The following is a 20,577-nucleotide window of genomic DNA, read 5'->3' as shown; positions in this document are numbered from 1 at the left end:
TGGCGTAAACTGAATAAAATATGAAATGTAAGTTGCCGCCTCACAGCTCCAAGTTCTTCATGTACGTGGGTTTCTTTGGGGCACTCTGGTTTCATCCCATGCCAGTAGGTGGAACGGTTACTCTGAATTGCCCCTAAGTGTGAATGAGTGTGTCACTTTGGTTTAGGATCCACCACGACCCTGATCAAGATAAAGCGTTTACTCAAGACGAATGAATGATGACGTGTTTTTTTAAAAAAAATCATATTTTCCTCTGTATGTTTTCAAGGCATTACAGTAAACTGTATTAAAACGCATTTATTAAATTGCTTCTTGTTTTTCTCTGGATGTACATATAAACATATTTCCCATTCACATCCCTATAACTTTACATTCTTAAAAGCTAAGCATATTACACTTTGTCTTTCGTCTGTGCTTTCATTCTCTATATCCACTCAAATATAATGTGGACGTTTAAATCTTAATATAAAGTATATAACACTTTAATATATTAAAGTGAAGACATGTTTCAATGTGTGTGAGTGAGAGAGAGAGGTAAATTAATCTGTTGGCAAGGACACATAAATAATATATAATTAACCTCAAGTGCACAAACCCATCAATAATTTATAAACTAATTAACTGATTAAAGTATATTTACAGTCCTTCAATGTTGAGAAGAAAACCACTGTACACACCCCAACACACAAAGAGTAAAATCTAAAATACTAGAAGTAAAATCACTCTGCACTACTCACTTAATCCTTTGACAGAGAAACATTGCTGTACATTGCCATCCTCCATTCAAAGAAGGGAAGCGATTAAGCTACGCTCCCCTCCGAAAGTATTGGAACGGCAAGGCCGATTTTGCTTAACGCAACATAAAACCTAGACGTAAATACCAGGAAATAAAAACTGCAACCCTATGTTTGTCTTTTGACCTCACACCAAAATGTCTTTGGTGTGTATTGCGAACAGATTCTAAAGGGCTCACAAACTTTCAAGCACCACTGTATATATAATGACGGTCTGGGTAATACGATCGCACAGACATGTGATAGCACATTTATTGCACGGATTCGTTTTTGTGTTCATTATTAACTGTGCATCTTAAAAAGCGCTGAGGAATGGAAAGTCAAGTAATGTTTCACGTGGTCTTTGCAGTAGTATATCAGCATTTAATTGCAATAACAACATAGATGAAAATAGATATGCCCTGTATCCGTTTTTGTTTGGACATTTTTTCCATTTTTTTTTCCTTTTGTCCTGCACATTCATACGTAATCCGTAGCTTCACCAATTGAACGATGAATGTTTTTTTTTTCCTATAGTTTATTTAACATTTAATAGGGTTTTGCAGAAAGCCATAATGTTTGTGTACCTGGTGTATATCTATCTGTCCTTGTACTTTCAGACCCCTGTCACTCCCAGCACACAATAACACTGACCTGGAAAAAGAGCCAGAAGAACTAAAGCCGATCAGTTCAGTGTTTTGGTAAGGTGATAGTCTAAGACCAGAATCTGTTACACCTTTACATGCTGCTGCTCTCAAACACTCATGTTTCAATAGTCCTTTCACTTCAACCTGCCCTGTGTTTGCATGACACTTGATTGCGTGAGTATAAGGTAACACATGTCAAATACACTACACAGTTGATCATCTATCAGCTGTAACATTAGCAAGGAAATATAATTGATGATCTCCTTACAGTGGCACCTTTTAAGGGGTGGGATATATTAGGCGGCAGTCGGTTCTCTAAGTTGATGTGTTAGAAGCAGGGAAAACGAGCAAGCATAAGGATCTTAGCGAATTTGACAACGGCCAAATTGTGATGGCTAGACGACTGGGTCAGAGCATCTCCAAAACAGCATGTCTTATGGGGTCAGAACACCGAGTGCATCACAGCTTGTTGTGTACGAGGCAGAATGGTCAGAGTGCGCATGCTGACCCCTGTCAACTGCTGCAAGCGCCTCCAATGAGCATGTGAGCATTAGAACTGGACCACGGAGCAATGGAAGCGACGGTCTTATAAATCACGTTTTCTTTTACAGCACGTGGATGGTCGGGTTCATGTATGTCGCTTACTTGGGGAACAGATGGCACGAGGATGCTCTATGGGAAGAAGGCGAGCCGACGGAGGCTTGGGTGATGCTCTGGGCAATGTTCTGCTGGGAAACCTCGGCCCTGGCATCCATGTGGATGTTACTTTGACACGTACCACCTACATAAACATTGTTGCAGACCATGTACACACCTTCATGGCAACGGTATTCCCTAATAGCAGTGGCCTCTTTCAGCAGTATAATGCTCCCTGCTACAGTGCAAAAATTGTCCAGGAATGGTTTGAGGAACATGGCATATCCATCTGATCGAGTATCTGTCGGATGTGCTGGACAAACAAGTTCGATCCACGGAGGCCCTACCTCGCAACTTAAAGGAACACACACACACACGCACGCGCACAAACCCACACACAAAAATATACATAGAATTTCAGCTTTCATTTCCTGAGATATACATCTAGATGTATATCTAGACACAACTTAGCACATGGCCCCTTTAGTTTGAACCGGCCCATTTTTCAAGTGATGAGAACTGTTGGAACATGTGACTGACCGGTTCATATCAATTCAATATAGTTTTATTTGTATAGCACTTTAGACAGTGGACATTATCCAAAGCACCAATGTGAATATAACTTTTTTAATTTAAATTTAAATCCCTAATAAACAAGCCAGATACCAAGTATAATATTTTTGGATTATTGATGATGTTTTTAGGTCACATTTATGAAGATATATAGAAAATTCTAAAGAGTTCACAAACTTTCAAGCACCACTGTATACTTTCTGCTCAGATTCAGTCAAATTCTGCAAAACCGATCAGACGGCGCATTACAGTACAGATGAATAATGACCCAAAACATACGAAAACAACCCAAGAGCTTTTTAAGGCAAAGAAATGGAACTTTCTTAATTGGCTGAGTCAGTCACCTGACCTCAACTAAATTGAGCTTGCTTTTCACCTACTGAAGACAAAACTGAAGGTAGGAAGACCTACAAACAAGCAGCAACTGAAGGCTGTAGGAAATGTCATGGCCCCCAAGGGCAATTTCACCTTGGGCCACTAGAGGGCACCCTGACTGTCTTTGCAGAACTTCTCCTGTTGTCTCCTGTCTCAGCCATGCACAACCGTTGTTCCATTTAAGTTCCTTGTTTGCTCTCTTTCTTTGCTGGAGCATTGTGGTTATGTTATGTTTGCTTTTTGATTGTATTTGCTATTGTTAAGACTATGCATAGTATTGAGAAGCACCCAGTGTCCCCTTATGAGGCTGCTCACCAGCTGGAGGGACATTTGGGGCAGTGGGATAGATTGGATGAGGAGAGGGCAGGAGCCCAGAGTAGGAGACTCTTGGCTACCCTCCCATCTCTCTCCCACACCCCCCCCCCCCTTCCCCAGTTGTGCACAACACAGCGAAATTTTAAAAAGCAAACGGAAGTTAACAACACAACACAATGGAAATGCTCCTGACCATTAGGTGGCAGTGTCTACATGGAAAAAACTGATATTTCTGGTGTTATCCACTGCTGGAGAAATCTATGGGCGAAATTTCCGGTATCTACCGGAGGTGACCGTAATAGCCGATGTCAGTTTACCTTGTTTTTTTTTCGTCATTAGTTTTTAATACATGTTGTAGTATAACTGTGTGGATTCTAGAGCTGCAACAACTAATCGATAATAATCGATTATGAAAATGTATATGTATACGTGTATATATATGTATGTGTGTGTATGTATGTATATTATATATATATATATATATATATATATATATATATATATATATATATATATTATAAAAACACACACACATACATATATACACATACATATATACACACACACATTGGACAAATAGTTGTGTTTGTACAGTTTTAGTCTGAAGTTTATATTTCTAACACTCAGTTTGTGGATTTTGTTTTAAATAAATACATTTTTAAAAATGGTTCTGAATGTTTGGTTTGCATTTCCGTTATGTTATCTTATGTTTGCTTTTTAAATTTTGTTGTGTTGTGCATTACTTGACCACCGTTGTAAAGGCCTAACAAAGCATCTCAAGGGAGGACCGACACTTAGTAGTACCTACTCAGCGTGGCTCAAGGTCCCTTTCAAGAACATCAAAACTAACTGTTCCTCAGTGGTGGAATGACCTTCCAACCTCAATCCAGACCTCAGAATCTCTCACCATCTTCAAAACACAGCTAAAGTGAACACCTAACCAACCCATAGAAATAAATAAATAAATAAATAAAAATTTACTCTGGCACTTACACCTCTACTCTAGTTTTATACAGACTAAAATGCAACTTCAAGGCTATCTTGAATTGAATCGCTTATATCTGCGGTCTAACAGATGCAACTCCAGTGGGCTCAGTACAGCAATCAAATTTATTATACGAGTCCATATGCCACGAGTTTATCAGACGAATCCATATGCATGAATGCCGGAATACATTTTCTATCCCGCTTATCCTACTGGGTCGTGTCAAACCTGGAGCCTATCCCAGGGAGCATGGGGCACCAGGCGGGTCACACCCTGGACAGGGTACACCCTGGACACCCATTCATACACTACGGACACTTTGGACATGCCAATCAGCCTACCATGCATGTCTTTGGACTGGGGGAGGAAACCGGAGTACCTGGAATAAACCCCTGCAGCACGTGGAGAACATGTAAACTCCGCACACACAGGTGGGAGTTGAACCCCCAACCCTGGAGGTGTTCCGGCGTGTAGTTCCTGTGAAACTACACACTGTCATTGAATGGCATGCGGATATAACCACCAACAGCCTTGAAGGCAACCACTGCTTGGGATTTCTCCTTCAACAAAATGGACAGTGACTTCCATCAAATCCTCAATGACTACGTTTACAGGCACATCAATATTCTGATATTATTTGGAATTCGGCAATATTCTAATTAGTATTGAGTTGTGTGTAAAAGGAGATAGACGTGCACACCCAGTCTGCAAGGAATTGTGGGTATAACAGATGCTTATCTGTAGGCTAGGTATTTAATTTAATAGAATGGTAGCTCAGGCGTACTTACAACAACCATGTATACATGAATATTCTAATGCCTGTACGCATATAAACGTCGTATTCAGAATACAGTCACGCATTTTAACACAGAATGATCCTCTGACTTTTGCCATTTTATCATAGTATTATTATTCTATAAATATTGCAACTTTTTTCTTGTCATATCAGATATTATTGCTTCTTTTTCTGGATAATGTATTATGACTTTTTTTCCCTTCAAAATATCACTTTATTCTTGAAATCTTTTTTTTCTTCTTCTAAACAGTGGCACTAAAACACCGTCATGAAGGTTTCATGTCTTCTAGTGTTGCTGAAACACATTAAGGATGACGTGTTATCACAGAAGACATCACCACAGCCTCGACTCCTTTTTTTCCGGGATTGCGCGAGGTGACTCGTTCGAATGTGGCGCACGCGCAAGTTTCTTCTGGTTAATGCGACACAACCAGAATTTTTTTTTTAACGCGTCAAATATTTTCGTAACACCGGATATAAGAAAATGTCAAAATTGTCAACTTTAAGACAACTATAAAAAAACAGCTAAAATCACGCTATATATTTATTCTCGTTAGCAGACAGTAAGCTACACGATTTATGTCTCCAAAAGACAGGAAGTAGCTACACGTCATGATGGATTAAAATATGCCTTGAACGTTACGAAAATGTTTATCACTTCCGAATGTTTACCCACCGGAAATAGACGTGGCGAATCGAACAGTTCCTGGTGTTTATAGTGACGGTTGTGCAACTCCAAGAATTTCTGAATCGACTCTTTTGATTCCTGGTGCTGGTCCTCGATGGAGTCGATTCCAAAAGTGGATTTCATACTCATTTTGTTTTCAAACTTAATAATGTCGGTGTCGCCGTGACTAAATTAACCTTATTTAAACGTCAGCTCTTCAACCAGCTTGAAATGCGAGAACTAATGGACATAAACTCGGTCTACAGTACATTCACGATATGTTCTCAACTGCTTTCTCTCTTATCCTTAAAATACTTCAGCACTATGCGATGTTTTTGCTAGATTTTTATTATTATTTTTTAAACAAACGTTAATTTGTTTTATTTATCCACGTTAAAATACAGCGAACGAGGCAGTTAACGTTACACCTGTACTACGGCCAAATCGGTTTCATTGTGCGGAATCGACTCCTTAAGCTTTATTGTCGACGCTTAATTCCCAGTGACTCGAATCTGAGAGTCGACTCTATTTGGGCTCGACTCCCAGCCCTAGCTTGAGGTGGTTGAGCTATATAGCGAGCACTACTGTTTCATTTGTGTATGGGTCGGACCTATGAGTCAGTTACTGTCCCAGTTAAAGCGTTCTCGCATCTTCTTCATACTCTGTCTCGTTAACTGTCCCATGCCGATATAGCAGACCGGATAAAGCGGCTAGTTGGAGATATGCGCTTGTTTTTGGTGTGTTTTGGTGCGCTGCTGTTGTGTGTCGGAGCTTCTGCACACCGAGGAGCTTCGCATTTAATCACAGATGAGATCCCCTTCAAAATCAACTGGCCCGGGGAACATTTCACCTTGGTAAACCAATTTCCACAAATTAAAAAAATTAACAGTGAACGGCGTTTTCAAGCCAGCTAAGTAGCTAACACTAGGTTGTATTGGTTACATTACCTTTTTTTTACCCCCCCGTATTTAACACTGCTGAAACTCATTTAAAAATAACATTATATAGCAGTAATTTTTAAATGGACAATTGTTACAGCATGAAATGCACTTTATATATTAATGCGCGTATAGTTGTTGTATTTATTTATTTATCTAGCTAGTTCTGTTACTGTGCCTTTAATTCGGCGTTTCCGGTTGTGGGTCATGTGATCACTTTCATTATCGCTAATGGTCACTGGTGTAAAAGTCATGTTGTTAACCTGCTCTGTTCTCCAAAGCCAGCCTCCGGGGCCCTTTATGAAGAAGATGACTTCCTTATTATGACCACGGCAGAAAAGGAGAAATACAAGTGTTTATTGCCTTCTTTGTCGAAGGGAGATGAGGTAAAACACTGTACTCAGTTTAATTCAGTAATGTCATCACAGGGCATTACTCAGCTGATCAGATATTCAGAGGTTTCACTAGTGGTTTAAAATGTCTGAATTGATTAAGAGGTATAATCTGGGCTGTTTGAATATGGCAGATTATAACAAAAGCTGCATTTTAGCAAGTTCTCAGTATTTGTCCCATATGCGAATTAAAGCAGATTTACTGTGGAATGGCACAATTTTGGAACTAGGTATCATGGATTATTATTATTTTATTCTTTTTGGGTTAGAACTAAGCTCACGATTCTTACTTACAATTCTTTGATCAAGAACGCGTGTTTATTTATTAATGCTTACATTACTATAGCACACCATGATGTACCTAAATGATCGTGGTGGACGTCTATGAATGAATGAATGCTCATCTGCATTTTGAATGACTGATTTAATGGCACGTTTGCACGTCAATATCACGCTGAAATCCTGAGCAAAAAGAAATAGTTAAGAGCACAGTCAATCCTCTGAAAGTTAAAAGGAAACCAGCAATGTTATCAGCTGATTGAGTAATTACTGTGGTCTCTGTTCTTCTAACAGTAGCAACTCAGCCACTTGTGGGTATTTATCTTGATAAATGAGCTCTATGTGTAATGTATCCCTGGCAAGTTTTGTGTGAGACTGTACCATTTGCACCATTTTAAATGTTCCTGCCGGAACATGCGCCCCCTCGGCCGGACTGAGTGGCAAAACGTCGAACAAAATGACCAGTTTTATTAAGATTTATAAGATGTTTTCCTGTTAGAAATGTTGTAAAATAGTGCCACTGACCAGCACGAATGAACTTGGTCCCCCCTCCCCCGTCTCTCTGTATACTAGAACCTTAGAACCATGATACATGTTTAGTGTTTGTGTATTTGGACATTTGACTCTTTACAATTTTTTATCTAACAGAATTTACTTCGATGATAAATGCTTTGTCTGATGATGATAGTCTACACAGTAGGGTTCATTGAAACTTCAAATATGTCATATTCTCACCGTTATGAAAATAAATACGATGGTAAATATCTTTCGTTCCTCCTATAATACTGGGTCACTCACACTCTCTCACTTTGTCTGTGTGTGCTTCCTCTGGATCCTTCTTATTTGTTCTTTTTTTTCAGGATGAGGAGAAGGAGTATACGGGACACAGCCCAGATGTTCTACTTGCACCGTTGTTCAAACAGAGCAGCTGCTCATACAGGGCAAGTTTCACATCTCAGTTTTTCTTTTCTTTTTTTTAAAAATTACTTTCGATTTTCACTATTTGAGATCTGTGAGGGATTGTAACCAGAGCATATGTTTGCGTCCATGTTAACGTATATTCAGTCTGATGAATGTGAACAGGTTTCAGGTTCAGGCAGGCCATGATATCGTTTGTCTACACTGGTTTGTGTCAGTGCTGTTTGAAGATTTCAAGGAGAAAGTCTTGTATGTAACTTTCTAGATTAAATCTGTCGACGTTATCGTCCCTCTCGTTGAAGGAGAAATCTCAGGCAGCCTTCAAGGCTATCCAGTCCTTCCAGGATTTCACAATTTTTGCGATCGCAGAAATGAATGCGAAATCGTGCGACCTCCATAATATTCAGAGGAGCTTGCGATTTTTCAAAATTATTGCAGGCTTGGACCAAGACGCCGTCATGTGACGTCATCACAACGCACATTCAGCCAAAGCCCTCTTCGATTCGTGTGCGTCAAACGTGTGTACGGCTAAAAGGTCTCATCAAACATCATTGCGATAGGCCGTGCAAATGAAATTTCTCCAATTCAAGTAGTGTTTTTTTTTTGGGGGGGGGCAAAAATGCTCCGAAAATGGCATCGCAAATTCTGAAACAAGCCGCAGCAAAATAAAGCATTTTTGTCTTCAACAATCACGAAAACTGTGTCCTGTATGGCCTGGATATCTGTGATTACATCTGCGTGCCATTTAAAGAAGGTGTGTAGGTGTGACTATCATAGAATGACGGTCAAAGTGATCGATCCCGAATGAGTAGAACTCCCAGAGTGTTGCGTCACATGGACTTGTACGATAAACTTAAGACTTCTGGTAAGTCCATATCCCATAATGCATTGAGAGCACAGTTGTTTTCTGAGTGTGCCAGAGTTGCCTCTATTAGGCCACAAGTGCAACCGCTGATTCCTTTGAAGGCGACCACTGCCTGGGTTTTCTCCTTCAACAAGAGATGAACCTCCAAGCACCTTCATGTAGTACTTTCTTCTAAAGAAACGCAATTTCTTGCTCAGCTGTTTCAAAGTACTATAATGTTAAATTTATTCTGTCCTCTGTATTATGAGCGTTTATATAGTTACTCATTTATTACGGTTGTTGTAGTGTGCAGATAAGTCAACCCTTAATAATAATAATAATATTAATAATGATCTTTCGTATGCAGTTTGTATTTAATTCTAGCTGTGAACGGCGGGGTTAGCCATGTCATTTTAATATTTTGGTTTATTGCTAAGCTATAAAACCTAAATGTCTGTTTATTGCTAATGGCAGTCTTTAATTTGTGAAAGTCATAATATACTTGCGTCTCGGTCATATAATAATCCTCTGTTTGTTGCAGATTGAGTCTTACTGGTCCTATGAGGTGTGCCATGGTAAACATGTGAGGCAATATCATGAGGAAAAAGAGACTGGTCAGGTCTGTTACAGTTCCAATTTCCTTTATGGTTTAAATGCCAGAAACTACTGCTTGTTTTTTTTTAAATAATTTTTTTAAGATACCAAGCATGCACGCGCACATACACACACACAAAAGAGTTATCTTAGTACAAGGACCCACTAAACTGCATTTATATAAATGATGCAGCTGATTTGTCTGTTCTGGGCTTGCAGAAAGTGAACATACAGGAGTATTACCTGGGGGCCATGTCCAGCAAACACACTGATTCTTCAGCAGGTAGCTTCTCCTTCTTCTCCTTCTTCTTCTTCTTCTTCTTCTTCTTCTTCTTCTCCTTCTTCTTCTCCTTCTTCTCCTTCTTCTTCTTCTTCTTCTCCTTCTTCTTCTCCTTCTTCTCCTTCTTCTCCTTCTTCTTCTTCTCCTTCTCCTTTCCTTCTTCTCCTTCTTCTTCTTCTTCTTCTTCTCCTCCTTCTTCTCCTTCTTCTTCTTCTTCTTCTTCTTCTTCTCCTCCTTCTTCTCCTTCTCCTCCTTCTTCTTCTTCTTCTCCTTCTCCTCCTTCTTCTCCTCCTTCTTCTTCTCCTCCTTCTTCTCCTCCTTCTTCTTCTTCTCCTCCTTCTCCTCCTTCTCCTCCTTCTCCTCCTTCTTCTTCTTCTTCTCCTTCTTCTTCTTCTTCTTCTCCTTCTCCTCCTTCTTCTTCTTCTTCTCCTTCTTCTTCTTCTTCTTCTCCTTCTCCTCCTTCTTCTCCTCCTTCTCCTTCTTCTTCTTCTTCTCCTTCTCCTCCTTCTCTTCCTTCTTCTTCTCCTCCTTCTTCTCCTCCTTCTCCTCCTCCTCCTTCTCCTCCTCCTTCTCTTTCTTCTCCTCCTTCTTCTCCTTCTTCTCCTTCTTCTTCTTCTTCTTCTTCTCCTTCTTCTTCTCCTTCTCCTCCTTCTTCTCCTCCTTCTTCTTCTCCTCCTTCTTCTCCTCCTTCTTCTTCTTCTCCTCCTTCTCCTCCTTCTCCTTCTTCTTCTCCTTCTTCTTCTTCTTCTTCTTCTCCTTCTCCTTCTTCTTCTTCTTCTCCTTCTTCTTCTTCTTCTTCTCCTTCTCCTCCTTCTTCTCCTCCTTCTCCTTCTTCTTCTTCTTCTCCTTCTCCTCCTTCTCTTCCTTCTTCTTCTCCTCCTTCTTCTCCTCCTTCTCCTCCTCCTCCTTCTTCTCCTCCTTCTCCTCCTCCTCCTTCTCCTCCTCCTTCTCTTTCTTCTCCTCCTCCTTCTCCTTCTCTTTCTTCTCCTCCTTCTTCTCCTTCTTCTCCTTCTTCTTCTTCTTCTTCTCCTTCTTCTTCTCCTTCTCTTTCTTCTTCTCCTTCTCCTCCTTCTTCTTCTCCTTCTTCTCCTTCTCCCTCTTCTCCTTCTCCTACTTCTCCTCTTCTTCTTCTATTTTGATGAAACAAACAGATTTTTCAGTTCAGGGTTTAAAACATATTGCATGTAATTAAAAAAAACAAGTTTTTAAGCATATGAGGTTTTCATATGCTTTGTCTGCTCCTCAGATTCAGAGCCTAGTAAAGCAGGCGATGCTGCCAATGAAAGACCAGACACCAACACTGAGGTATGTGAAGTGCCCATCAATCAGGTCAACCCACTAACCAGCATGTGAAAAGCTAATAGTGATTCCATAGATTGTAACATGTAGTGTTCGAGTCGTTTAGCGCATTGCTTTGTTTCTGAATAAATGTATAAACGCGCTGGTAAATTTTACAGGTGCCAAGTAAGAACATAGAAGGCCAGCTGACCCCTTATTTCCCGGTGGAGATGGGGAATGGGACCCCGTGTCTGTTAAAACAGAATATGCCTCGATCTACCTCTGTGCTGTACGTGTGTCATCCAGAGGCAAAACATGAGATTCTTTCCATTGCTGAGGTGACAACCTGCGAGTATGAGGTGGTGGTGCTCACACCACTGCTCTGTGCTCATCCTAAATATAGGTAGGTAAGAGCAGGGGGTAAACACTGCCAATAAACACAGGAGAGGTACAGTTGTCCTCATAAATTTTCATACCCCTTGCAGAATCTTCAAAATTGCATTTTTTTTAAATTAGTACTACACAGAATAAGCTATTTTACATAGCAGGTTAGGGTAGAGTATAACAAAGCTGAACATTTCTAGAGGGAGATTTCAGAATTCTGGACTGTAGATTGAGTCAGTAAGAGGTTTGCTGTTTATTCCATTCTTTTCATAACTATTCAGTCTTTGTCGCGTATTACTTAGTTGAAGTATTTCAGACTTTTGGTCTGTTAAGGCACTATTGCATATTTAAAAATGCAGGTTTTGCTTCTATTCTAGATTTTTTTTTTAACATTGTGTCTTTGTTCTGTTCTTGTCACACAATATTCAGGTATAAGTCATCGCCAGTGAATGCCATCTTTTGCCAGGCGCTGGCGGGTTCTCCACTTCGGCCCCACAGCCTCTCCCTACTGGACCAGCAGCAGGAGCAGCTACTTAGGCCACACTTCAGCCCTCCCACTGAGAGAGAGGTGAGAGCAACACAAAATTCACTGCAGGGTGATGAGTTTAGATGCCAGCTACATTATTACTTTGCTCGTGCACATACAGTCCAGTTTGTCTCTCATGTTAAATTTTGGCCCGTCATGTTCCCATCATTAATGTGCATTTTCTATGTATTGGACTGTAACACTAGTAAAGTTTAGAGCTTTTTTTGATGTATAAGGTTTAAATAATGGCCCAAACACCACTTCACAGACGCACACTCGCACTCCCTTTGGTTTAAAAGATGACCACATTTTTGGACCTTGTTCTCTTTTAGGAGGACACATCACCTGTGCGGGAGGAGGCCTTTACCTCTACCCACAAACCCATGGCTGTTGGTGGACATACCCAGGTGACGGTCGGAACTACCCACATATCTCGCCTGACTGATGAGCAGCTTATAAAGGAATTTCTGAGTGGCTCGTACTGTCTGCATGGGGTGAGGCCTTTGCTCATGAACTTTGTTTATATGTGAAAAGGGAAATGATCCTAAATGAGGCCTTTTAAGGTTTTCTGCCAATATTACTGTTCCATTTTCGTGGAATTTCTACTTTTTTGTTTTGTTTTGTTTTGCCTTGATAAAGCCGTGATTTATTCATGACCCTGTACTCTTCTGTTTAGGGCGTGGGATGGTGGAAATATGAATTCTGCTATGGAAAACATGTTCATCAGTATCATGAGGTCAGAGGAAAGAGAAATTAAATATTGACTTTGAGCAAAATTGTACCCATGTGATAACAGTGCAGAATGTTGATTTAAATTGGGCTTATTTACATCTGTTGGTGATCCCTTTAAATTTGTATTAGTGCTCTGTTTTCAGGGGTTAAATGGTTGCATTATACGTTCATGACAAAAAGGCTCTGAAATAAACAGGGACTGAAAATTAGTCCATTTAACGAGTACATGGAAAAATACTGACTGTATTTTTTCAGTAGTTTGAAAAGGTAATTAAGCTATGCTAATGAGTTTAACCCAAGAAAATTAATGGAGGAAAAAAATGTTCATTTGCATCCCCGGAAATAACAGTATGATTTTTGTGAGTGACCATATTACTTGTTTTTTTATGTTGTCTCAGGACAAAGAACAAGGGAAGAGTATTGTAGTGGTGGGCAGTTGGAGTCATGCTGAGCATTTAGAGTGGTCCAAGAAGAATGTGGCACGCACCTACCAACTTAAAGAAGAGGGAAACCAAAAAGTCAAGTATGACATCCGTGCATTGCTCTTTCATGTGCAAATATGACAGGCTAATGTGTTAACGTAAGGGACGAAAAACACGTTCTCCCCGCAGCACCATGTGCAAACCCTACGGGAATCGAACCCCCAAGCCCGGAGGTGTGACGCGAACGTGCTAACCTCTAAGCCACCGTCCACCCACGAAAGTTCCTCTTTTTTCAATTAAATTACGGGGTTGGGGACTTGTCCATGATATTTAAATATTTTGAGATGCACCTGTACAGTTGTGGAAAAAATTAAGAGACTGCAAAATGATCAGCTTCTTTGGTTTTACTATTTATAGGTATGTGTTTGGGTAAAATGAACATTTTTATTTTATTCTATAAACTACTGACAACATTTCTCACAAATTTCAAATAAAAATTTTGTCATTTAGAGCATTTATTTGCAGAAAATGAGAACTGGTCAAAATAACAAAAAAGATGCAGTGTTGTCAGACCTCGAATAATGCAAAGAAAATATGTTCATATTCATTCATCAACACAATACTAATATTTTAACTTCTGAAGAGTACAAAAACCAGCATTTGGTGGAATAACCCTGATTTTCAATCACAGCTTTCATGCATCTTGGCATGCTCTCCACCAGTGTTTCATATTGATGTTTGGTGACTTTATGCCACTCCTGGTGCACAATTTCAAGCAGTTTGGCTTTGTTTGATGGCTCGTGACCATCCATCTTCCTCTTGATCACATTCCAGAGATTTTTTATGAGGTTCAGGTCTGGAGATTGGGTTGGCCATGACAGGGTCTTGATCTGGTGGTTCTCCTTCCACAGCTTGATTGACCTGGCTGAGTGGCATGGAGCATTGTCCTTCAGGAAAAACCAATCCTCAGAGTTGGGGAACGTTTGTGATAGCAGGAGAAAGCAAGGTTTCTTCCAGGACAACCTTGTACGTGGCTTGATTCGTGCATCCTTCACAAAGACCATTCTTCCTGGTTCCAGCCTTTCTGAAGCACCCCAAGATCATCACCGATCCTCCACTAAATGTCAAAGACTGTGCGAGACACTGTGGCTTGTAGTCCTCTCCAGGTCTCCGTCTAACCAATAGACGACCAGGTGTTGGGCAAAACTGAAAATTGGACTCCTCAGAAAAGATGTCCTTACTCCAGTCCAATCCTTATGGTCTTTTGCAAACCTCAGTCTGGTGCTTCTTTGCTTCTCATTGAAGGGCTTTTTTTTGTTCTAGCACTGCATGACTTCAGCCCTGCCCCTAGGAGCCTGTTTCGAACCGTCCTCGCCGTGCACATCACCCCAGCTGCTGTTTGCCATTCTTTTTGTAGGTCACTTGACGTCATCCTGTGGCTGTTGAGCGACATTCGAACGAGTTGGCGGTCATCCCGGTCAGTGGAGAGTCGTTTTCGCCCTCTGCCGGTCTATAGCTTTGTTGTCCCCAATGTCTGCTGCTGACCTTGTTCTTATGAACCGCCGTCTTTGAAATTTTAAGGATGAAAGCAACTCAACGCTCACTGTATCCCTCTGCCAGTAAAGCCAGAATTGAACCCTTATTTTCCTCACTCAGATCTTTCCTTTTCAACTCTCTTGGCATGGTCAATAGTTGTTTTTTGATTCCAATTCTTTTTGACGTACTACTAACACTGTCTTTGCCATCCAGCTGGTCCTATTGCAAGAGGATAGTGATGACCACAGCAGTGGTTTTCATGTAGAGGTGCTGATTTCAGAAAAATTTGCAGTGGTCTCTTAATTATTTCCAGAGCTATGCGTGTGTGTATGTATATATGTATGTATATATACATGTGTTTTTAATTAATTATAAATGCTTTTTTTTTTTTTGCTTACTTGTAATATTCCAGGCTGGTATCCCACTTCTATGGCCATGGGGATGTGTGTGACCTCACAGGGAAGCCAAGACAGGTCATTGTGAAGCTCAAGTGAGTCACTCTAGTAAAGAATAAAAAAAATGTTTGAGCCAGTGACGATTTGTATAAATGCTACCATTCTGTCTTTCACGTTCAGGTGTAAGGAATCTGAGTCTCCTCATGCTGTTGTTGTGTATCTCTTGGAACCCCAGACTTGCCAGTATATTCTTGGGGTAAGAAGTAACTCATTAATATTCTAAAATAAAATTCAATGCTCTGTAATAAGTTTTCTCAGCTAAATGTAAAAAGACGAACGCAGTTATGAAATGTGCTTTTCTTTGTATTTTTTTTTTTTTTTCTTTCCCCCCTCCTCAGGTTGAGTCTCCAGTTATCTGTAAGGTCTTGGACACCGCCGATGAGAATGGCCTTCTCTCCCTCCCTAGCTAGAAATCGGACAGGCTAGTGAGATGTGCGTGATTTTAGAAAAGGAAGAATATTATGGTTGGAGTGAAATGTGTGTTTTTGAAGGAAATTCCCAGGAATTTCTCATTATCCCTTTAAGAACACTGAGAATGTGCTCTAGACTGAGCTCTGGATAATGTTTGTCCGGGTGTGGTGTTGAAAGTATGTTCATTTTGGAATTGGCAGTTATGGAACTGTTTAATTTCCTGATCTGCTGGAGAATATCTCTCTTGTTTTTGTTTTTGTAAGTTTTTGGCACATTTTAATGACTTATGATTTTTTTTTTTTTTTTTTTTTTGTACATTTTATTTTTAATTTAATGCAATAATTTCTGCAGGGTTCTATATCGGGGTGTTTTAACGGTTTATTTATTTCTGTTAACTATATGCTTGCTGTTGCAAGCATTAAATTACATTTTAAGCAAAGCGAGGATTCGAGAATCGAAACAATTTGTTCATTGAATATATGGAGAGCTAGAACGCCATGCAAAAGTAGTGGGACGGCTACATATTTAAGCATAAATGCGGCAAGAATGTACTGTGAGCTTTTATTTTGGATTACATCTGAACACATACAATATGTTTCATGTTGATACTGCTATGAAATAATGGCAGTATCATTACTACATATAGTTTGGCACAGGTGCTTACAGTCATGCATTATAGTAAGCATTTGTCTTTTTTTTTTTTTTTTTTTTTTTTTTTTTTAAATTTAAAAACAACAGAACTAGGTTGTCCTTGGGTTAATTGTTTAAAATATTTATGATGTGCACTGTGTATATACCAGTCCCTCCAGGATTTTGCGATTGCAGAGATGAACGCAAAATCAAGGAAACTCCACGATTTTCAAAATTACCGCAGATTTTCTGAAGAATTGGGCCAAGACACATCATGTGAAATCATCACAAAGCACCATGCGATGTCATTGCGACGTGGATTCAGCCAAACCCCGCCTTCGATTCACATGTGCCGAACGAGTACAGCTAAAAGTTCTCATTTACCAACAAACATCACGGTGAAAGATCATGCAAAACAATTCTGTGCAATTGCAACTTCAAGTAGTTTTCCACAAAAAAAACAGAAAAAATGTTCGTGGAATTTTTTTGGCTGCAACAGTCACTTAAAAAAATAAACGCTGAAATCCTATATGGACTGCTATACACACCTAAATGAATCTAGTTTGTGAAATGTGCCTAATTCAGGGATGTTTGCATGGGGTTTTAAAACTGCGATATTCATCATTTAGATGGAATCCCATAGCCCAATTTAGTAAGAAAACGAGCAAACGATGAATATCTTTTGGCTCTACTTCATTTGCATAGGATTGCAATTTCAATCTTGATGTTAAATACGAGTACACAATGCTCACTTGAGCTTACCAATTTTATAACTTGGAAACAAAATCGTTTCCTCGGTTTTAATGAAACAGCCCTGTGGTCCTTGCTGGAAAAGATGTTTAATGGCTTTAAGTTGACCACTATTATGATCTAGGCTATGTTGCTGCATGAGCCCTACCTATTTCAGACTTTACTTCAATCAGGGCTTTACTGTTCGTTTTCTAGCAGGTAAAGATTGTAAAAATGTTGAAGGACAGCAGATCTCTCGGTCATATTATGTCTGATGTGAGGTCATAAATGCAAAACGGATTAAAAATGACTAAGGCAGGCAGATTAAATGCTTAACTGGTGAGTCTGTGGGGGTATTTCGCTGGTATGGTTAGGTTCCATGCATCCTCTTAGATGCATTCACTGCAAATCAGAGTTCTTCTGATCACCTTGATCATATGACAAAATATTTCTGTCATGATGTGATCGGTTTCTTCTAGGATGATCCTGTCCACAGCAAACTATGATCACTGAATGGTTTGATGATAAATTATTTATATTATATGCTATGGTCTTCACCAGTGGTTCTCAACCTTTTGTGAGCTCTTTACCCCTAGCATATTTCGAACAATCCACAAGGACCCCCTACTCCACAACAATCATAGGCTATATATTTAACAGTCATTTCTATATATGTTACTTTATTTTATTAATATTTAACATTAATAATATTAACATTGGACGTTTAAAATTGAATCAAAAGATTTCGGGATTGATTTATTTTTTCACATTTTTTATTGTTGGTGTGACATTTAGTTTGAGACTGTTTTGTTTATTTTTTTACCTGTCAATGCGACACTTGAACTTGTCTACCACTCATAAAGTCATAGGTTTTTGCAAATGATCTTTTCATTTGTAAATAAATTTCAAATAAATCCATCGATGAACGATCGTCAGCTCAGCTAGTGTGATATGTGAATAACCAAATTGGTTCATTTTAAAACATCTTACATTGGATGTGCGTATGATCTATTTGAATATGTTTGGATGCATTTAAATACCCCCCGGTTGAGAAAACACAGTCATAGTCACCTGATCTCAATGCAGTTGAACACCTAGGGGAGATTTTGAGTGATTTCACCAATCGAGAGATTATCCTTTGGAAGAATGGTGCTCATCCCTCTAGTACAGTTCTAGACTGGCTTGTAATGGCCTAGCACCTTCTTAGGCTTTTCCTTTAATGTGTCACCCATCTCAATCAGTTAAAATTGTCCAGCATGACGTGCTATAAAAGAAAAATGTAGGGGTATCAATTTTATACTCTGAAGAAAACTGTGTAAAACAGGCATTCATTTAAAATGAACATTTTGCGTGGCTGTAATAGCGAATTAGCATGTTTTGAATGTTATGTTGTATTTTCGTCTAGGCGATCCGGACAAACTGGCTTATACATATATTTGAAACGAAACATTTTGAGTGTAGTTCTCTAATACAAATTAAGCGTAAAGCTGACACAAAATATAATTTTACTTTCATAACGAAGCTGCTAAATGTTTAATTCTGTAATTGATTTTTTTTTTTTTTTTTTGTCTGGATGTAACAAGTCTAATACTGATGAGGATTGACTGTTGTCCCCAGACAATGAACCTACAATGTGCTCCATCTCTCCCTTGCTTGGAAAATATTTAGTTCTTCAAAATGAAGTCACTTTAGGAAAAAAAAAAATACACTTGCAAAACATTTAATACAACATTAAATGTATAACAACTTATGACACTTTCATCACCTTATCAAACGCTTGAGGTTAGTGTAAAAATAGAATGTCCTTAAGTCAAGGAACAGCAATAACACGTTGTGGATAGTCTGAATTAGCATCAAATGTGCACAGCCTCTCAAAGTCCAGCACTGAAAAAAACACAAACGAACGATGTACATGTAAGCACAAACAGCCATTCTATTGCTCCCAAAATGCTTAGCAGTAGTACAGCATTCATACTGAGGGTGTGGGTATCTGATGGGCTGAGGTACTGTCAAAGTCCTGCAGTGCCTCCTGGTGGATGTGATAATGCATGGCCATGAAGCTCTTTGCAAAGCCTGTGGTCTGAGAGTTCACTGGTTTCAGGCTATTGGGCGAACTGGGTCCATGTGAGGGACTGCTATTGTAGATGCTATAGTAGGGCTCTATGCGGGTGTTGATGGGTGTGGAGCTGCTAGGGGGATGGGATTTGCATCCAGTTGTGGCACGCATACTGGGCATGCTGTCCCGAGAGTGGCTAGGCCCGCATGCCTGGTCCACCAGCCTCCTCTGCGGCTTTGGCGAGAGCATGTAGGCTGAATTGGTTTCATGGTGTGAGGACTTATTGCGGTTTACCTCCAGGTTTCCCTTGCCCATGGCATGCAAACGGGTCTTGTGCTTGCAGCAGAAGGAGCCGAATGCCAGCCACTGGAGGAAGCAGAGCACACGGCGTCGCAGGCCAGCACTGTTCCTGGAGTAAACAAATGGGTTTATGCCCGACTTGAGAAAGATAAGAGCAAATCCACACAGCTCAAACTGGTAGTGAACGAAGCTGTTCTCTGGAGACAAAACATCCTGTGCCAAAGCCACACCCATGGGCAGGCAGCACAGAAGCACAGATATAACTATGACCACACACGTCACGACAGCCTTGGAATCCTTGGTTGTGGACAGGTTGGAAACCAACTGGCAGCAGGTAGCATGTGTGGCAGCCCTGGGCACTAGGGCCTGACTACTACTCTTTGTGAATGGGTGTGTCTGAACATGCTGAAGCTTGTTATAGGTCTGGTTACGATAGAGTGAAGGCACCTGGACAGCACACTGTATACCCTCAAATCCGGCAGCAATGAAGGCTGGAGGAGCGGCTGGGGGACGTGTGGCACCCACCATGATAACAGAGCACTTCCGCACCAGGGCATTCTTTCGCAATGCCTGTGCAATCATAAGGTATGACATGGACACTACACCCACACAAAAAGCGAAATCTGCAAGGTACACATACAACACCACCTTTGCCCGATTCCCCGTGAGACCAAAGTGAGGCAGGCAGGGACCAGCGCTCCTGGGGTAGGCTCTTAAGGTGACCAAGGCTGCCAGCGTGAAGCTAGAAGTCCACAGCAGGGCAGTGAGGGTCAAAGTGCATGGGAAGGAGGCAGCATGGTTTGGTTGCTGGCCCAGTACCATGCGCAACCGATGCAAGGCAATGACTGCCACTGTTTCCAATGACATGATGATGAAACCTGAGCTAGTGAGATGAAAGGCAAAGCAAAAGCCCTTTGATACACCACCTCCACTGTCCCCGACGTCCAGGAAAAGGATGAGCGCAAACATGGGTGCAGTAACACAGCAGATGAACAGGTCGCAGAAAGACAGGTTCAGTATCATAAAGTCAATGTTGGTACGGAACTTGCGGAATGCTGGGTCAAAGAAGAAGAGGAACACCACCAAGTTGCCATACGAGCCCAGGC

At 40.4% G+C, this 20,577-nt stretch overlaps 2 protein-coding genes across 3 annotated transcripts in view; one reads left to right on the top strand and one right to left on the bottom strand.

Moving 5' to 3' along the window:
* Positions 1-5,860: 5,860 nt before the first annotated feature.
* Positions 5,861-18,045, top strand: erlec1 (endoplasmic reticulum lectin 1). 2 transcript variants are annotated; one of them, XM_017461714.3, is made up of 14 exons: positions 5,861-6,621; positions 6,987-7,091; positions 8,237-8,317; positions 9,680-9,757; positions 9,952-10,015; positions 11,259-11,317; positions 11,470-11,693; positions 12,104-12,242; positions 12,533-12,694; positions 12,877-12,936; positions 13,331-13,455; positions 15,303-15,380; positions 15,466-15,541; positions 15,684-18,045. In XM_017461714.3, exons 1-14 carry the CDS (start codon positions 6,490-6,492, stop codon positions 15,753-15,755), a joined length of 1,455 nt encoding a protein of 484 aa, XP_017317203.1. In that variant the 5' UTR covers positions 5,861-6,489; the 3' UTR covers positions 15,756-18,045. The 2 variants fall into 2 exon arrangements, with proteins under 2 accessions (XP_017317203.1, XP_017317204.1); XM_017461715.3 differs by having other exon boundaries at positions 6,489-6,621; positions 6,991-7,091.
* The window catches only part of gpr75 (G protein-coupled receptor 75), a 4,831-nt gene continuing 806 nt past the window's right edge, over positions 16,553-20,577 (bottom strand). The window contains exon 1 of the mRNA XM_017461712.3: positions 16,553-20,577. This exon is cut by the window's right edge and continues 806 nt beyond it. Coding sequence (XP_017317201.1) covers positions 19,085-20,577 — 1,493 coding nt within the window. The 3' untranslated portion in view covers positions 16,553-19,084.

The sequence above is a fragment of the Ictalurus punctatus genome, chromosome 29, assembly GCF_001660625.3.
Source record: "Ictalurus punctatus breed USDA103 chromosome 29, Coco_2.0, whole genome shotgun sequence".
In the NCBI taxonomy this organism is placed as follows: Eukaryota; Metazoa; Chordata; class Actinopteri; order Siluriformes; family Ictaluridae; genus Ictalurus; species Ictalurus punctatus.
Note: the sequence above shows the minus strand (reverse complement) of the source record. Positions and strands in the feature narration are given on the sequence as shown.

Excerpts from the sequence above, each read along its gene's own strand:
- erlec1 (XM_017461714.3), top strand. The coding sequence starts at position 6,490 with ATGCGCTTGTTTTTGGTGTGTTTTGGTGCGCTGCTGTTGTGTGTCGGA. Across the intron at positions 11,318-11,469 it reads GACCAGACACCAACACTGAG|GTGCCAAGTAAGAACATAGA; the intron begins GTATGTGAAGTG and ends TAAATTTTACAG. Across the intron at positions 15,542-15,683 it reads CTTGCCAGTATATTCTTGGG|GTTGAGTCTCCAGTTATCTG; the intron begins GTAAGAAGTAAC and ends CCCCCTCCTCAG.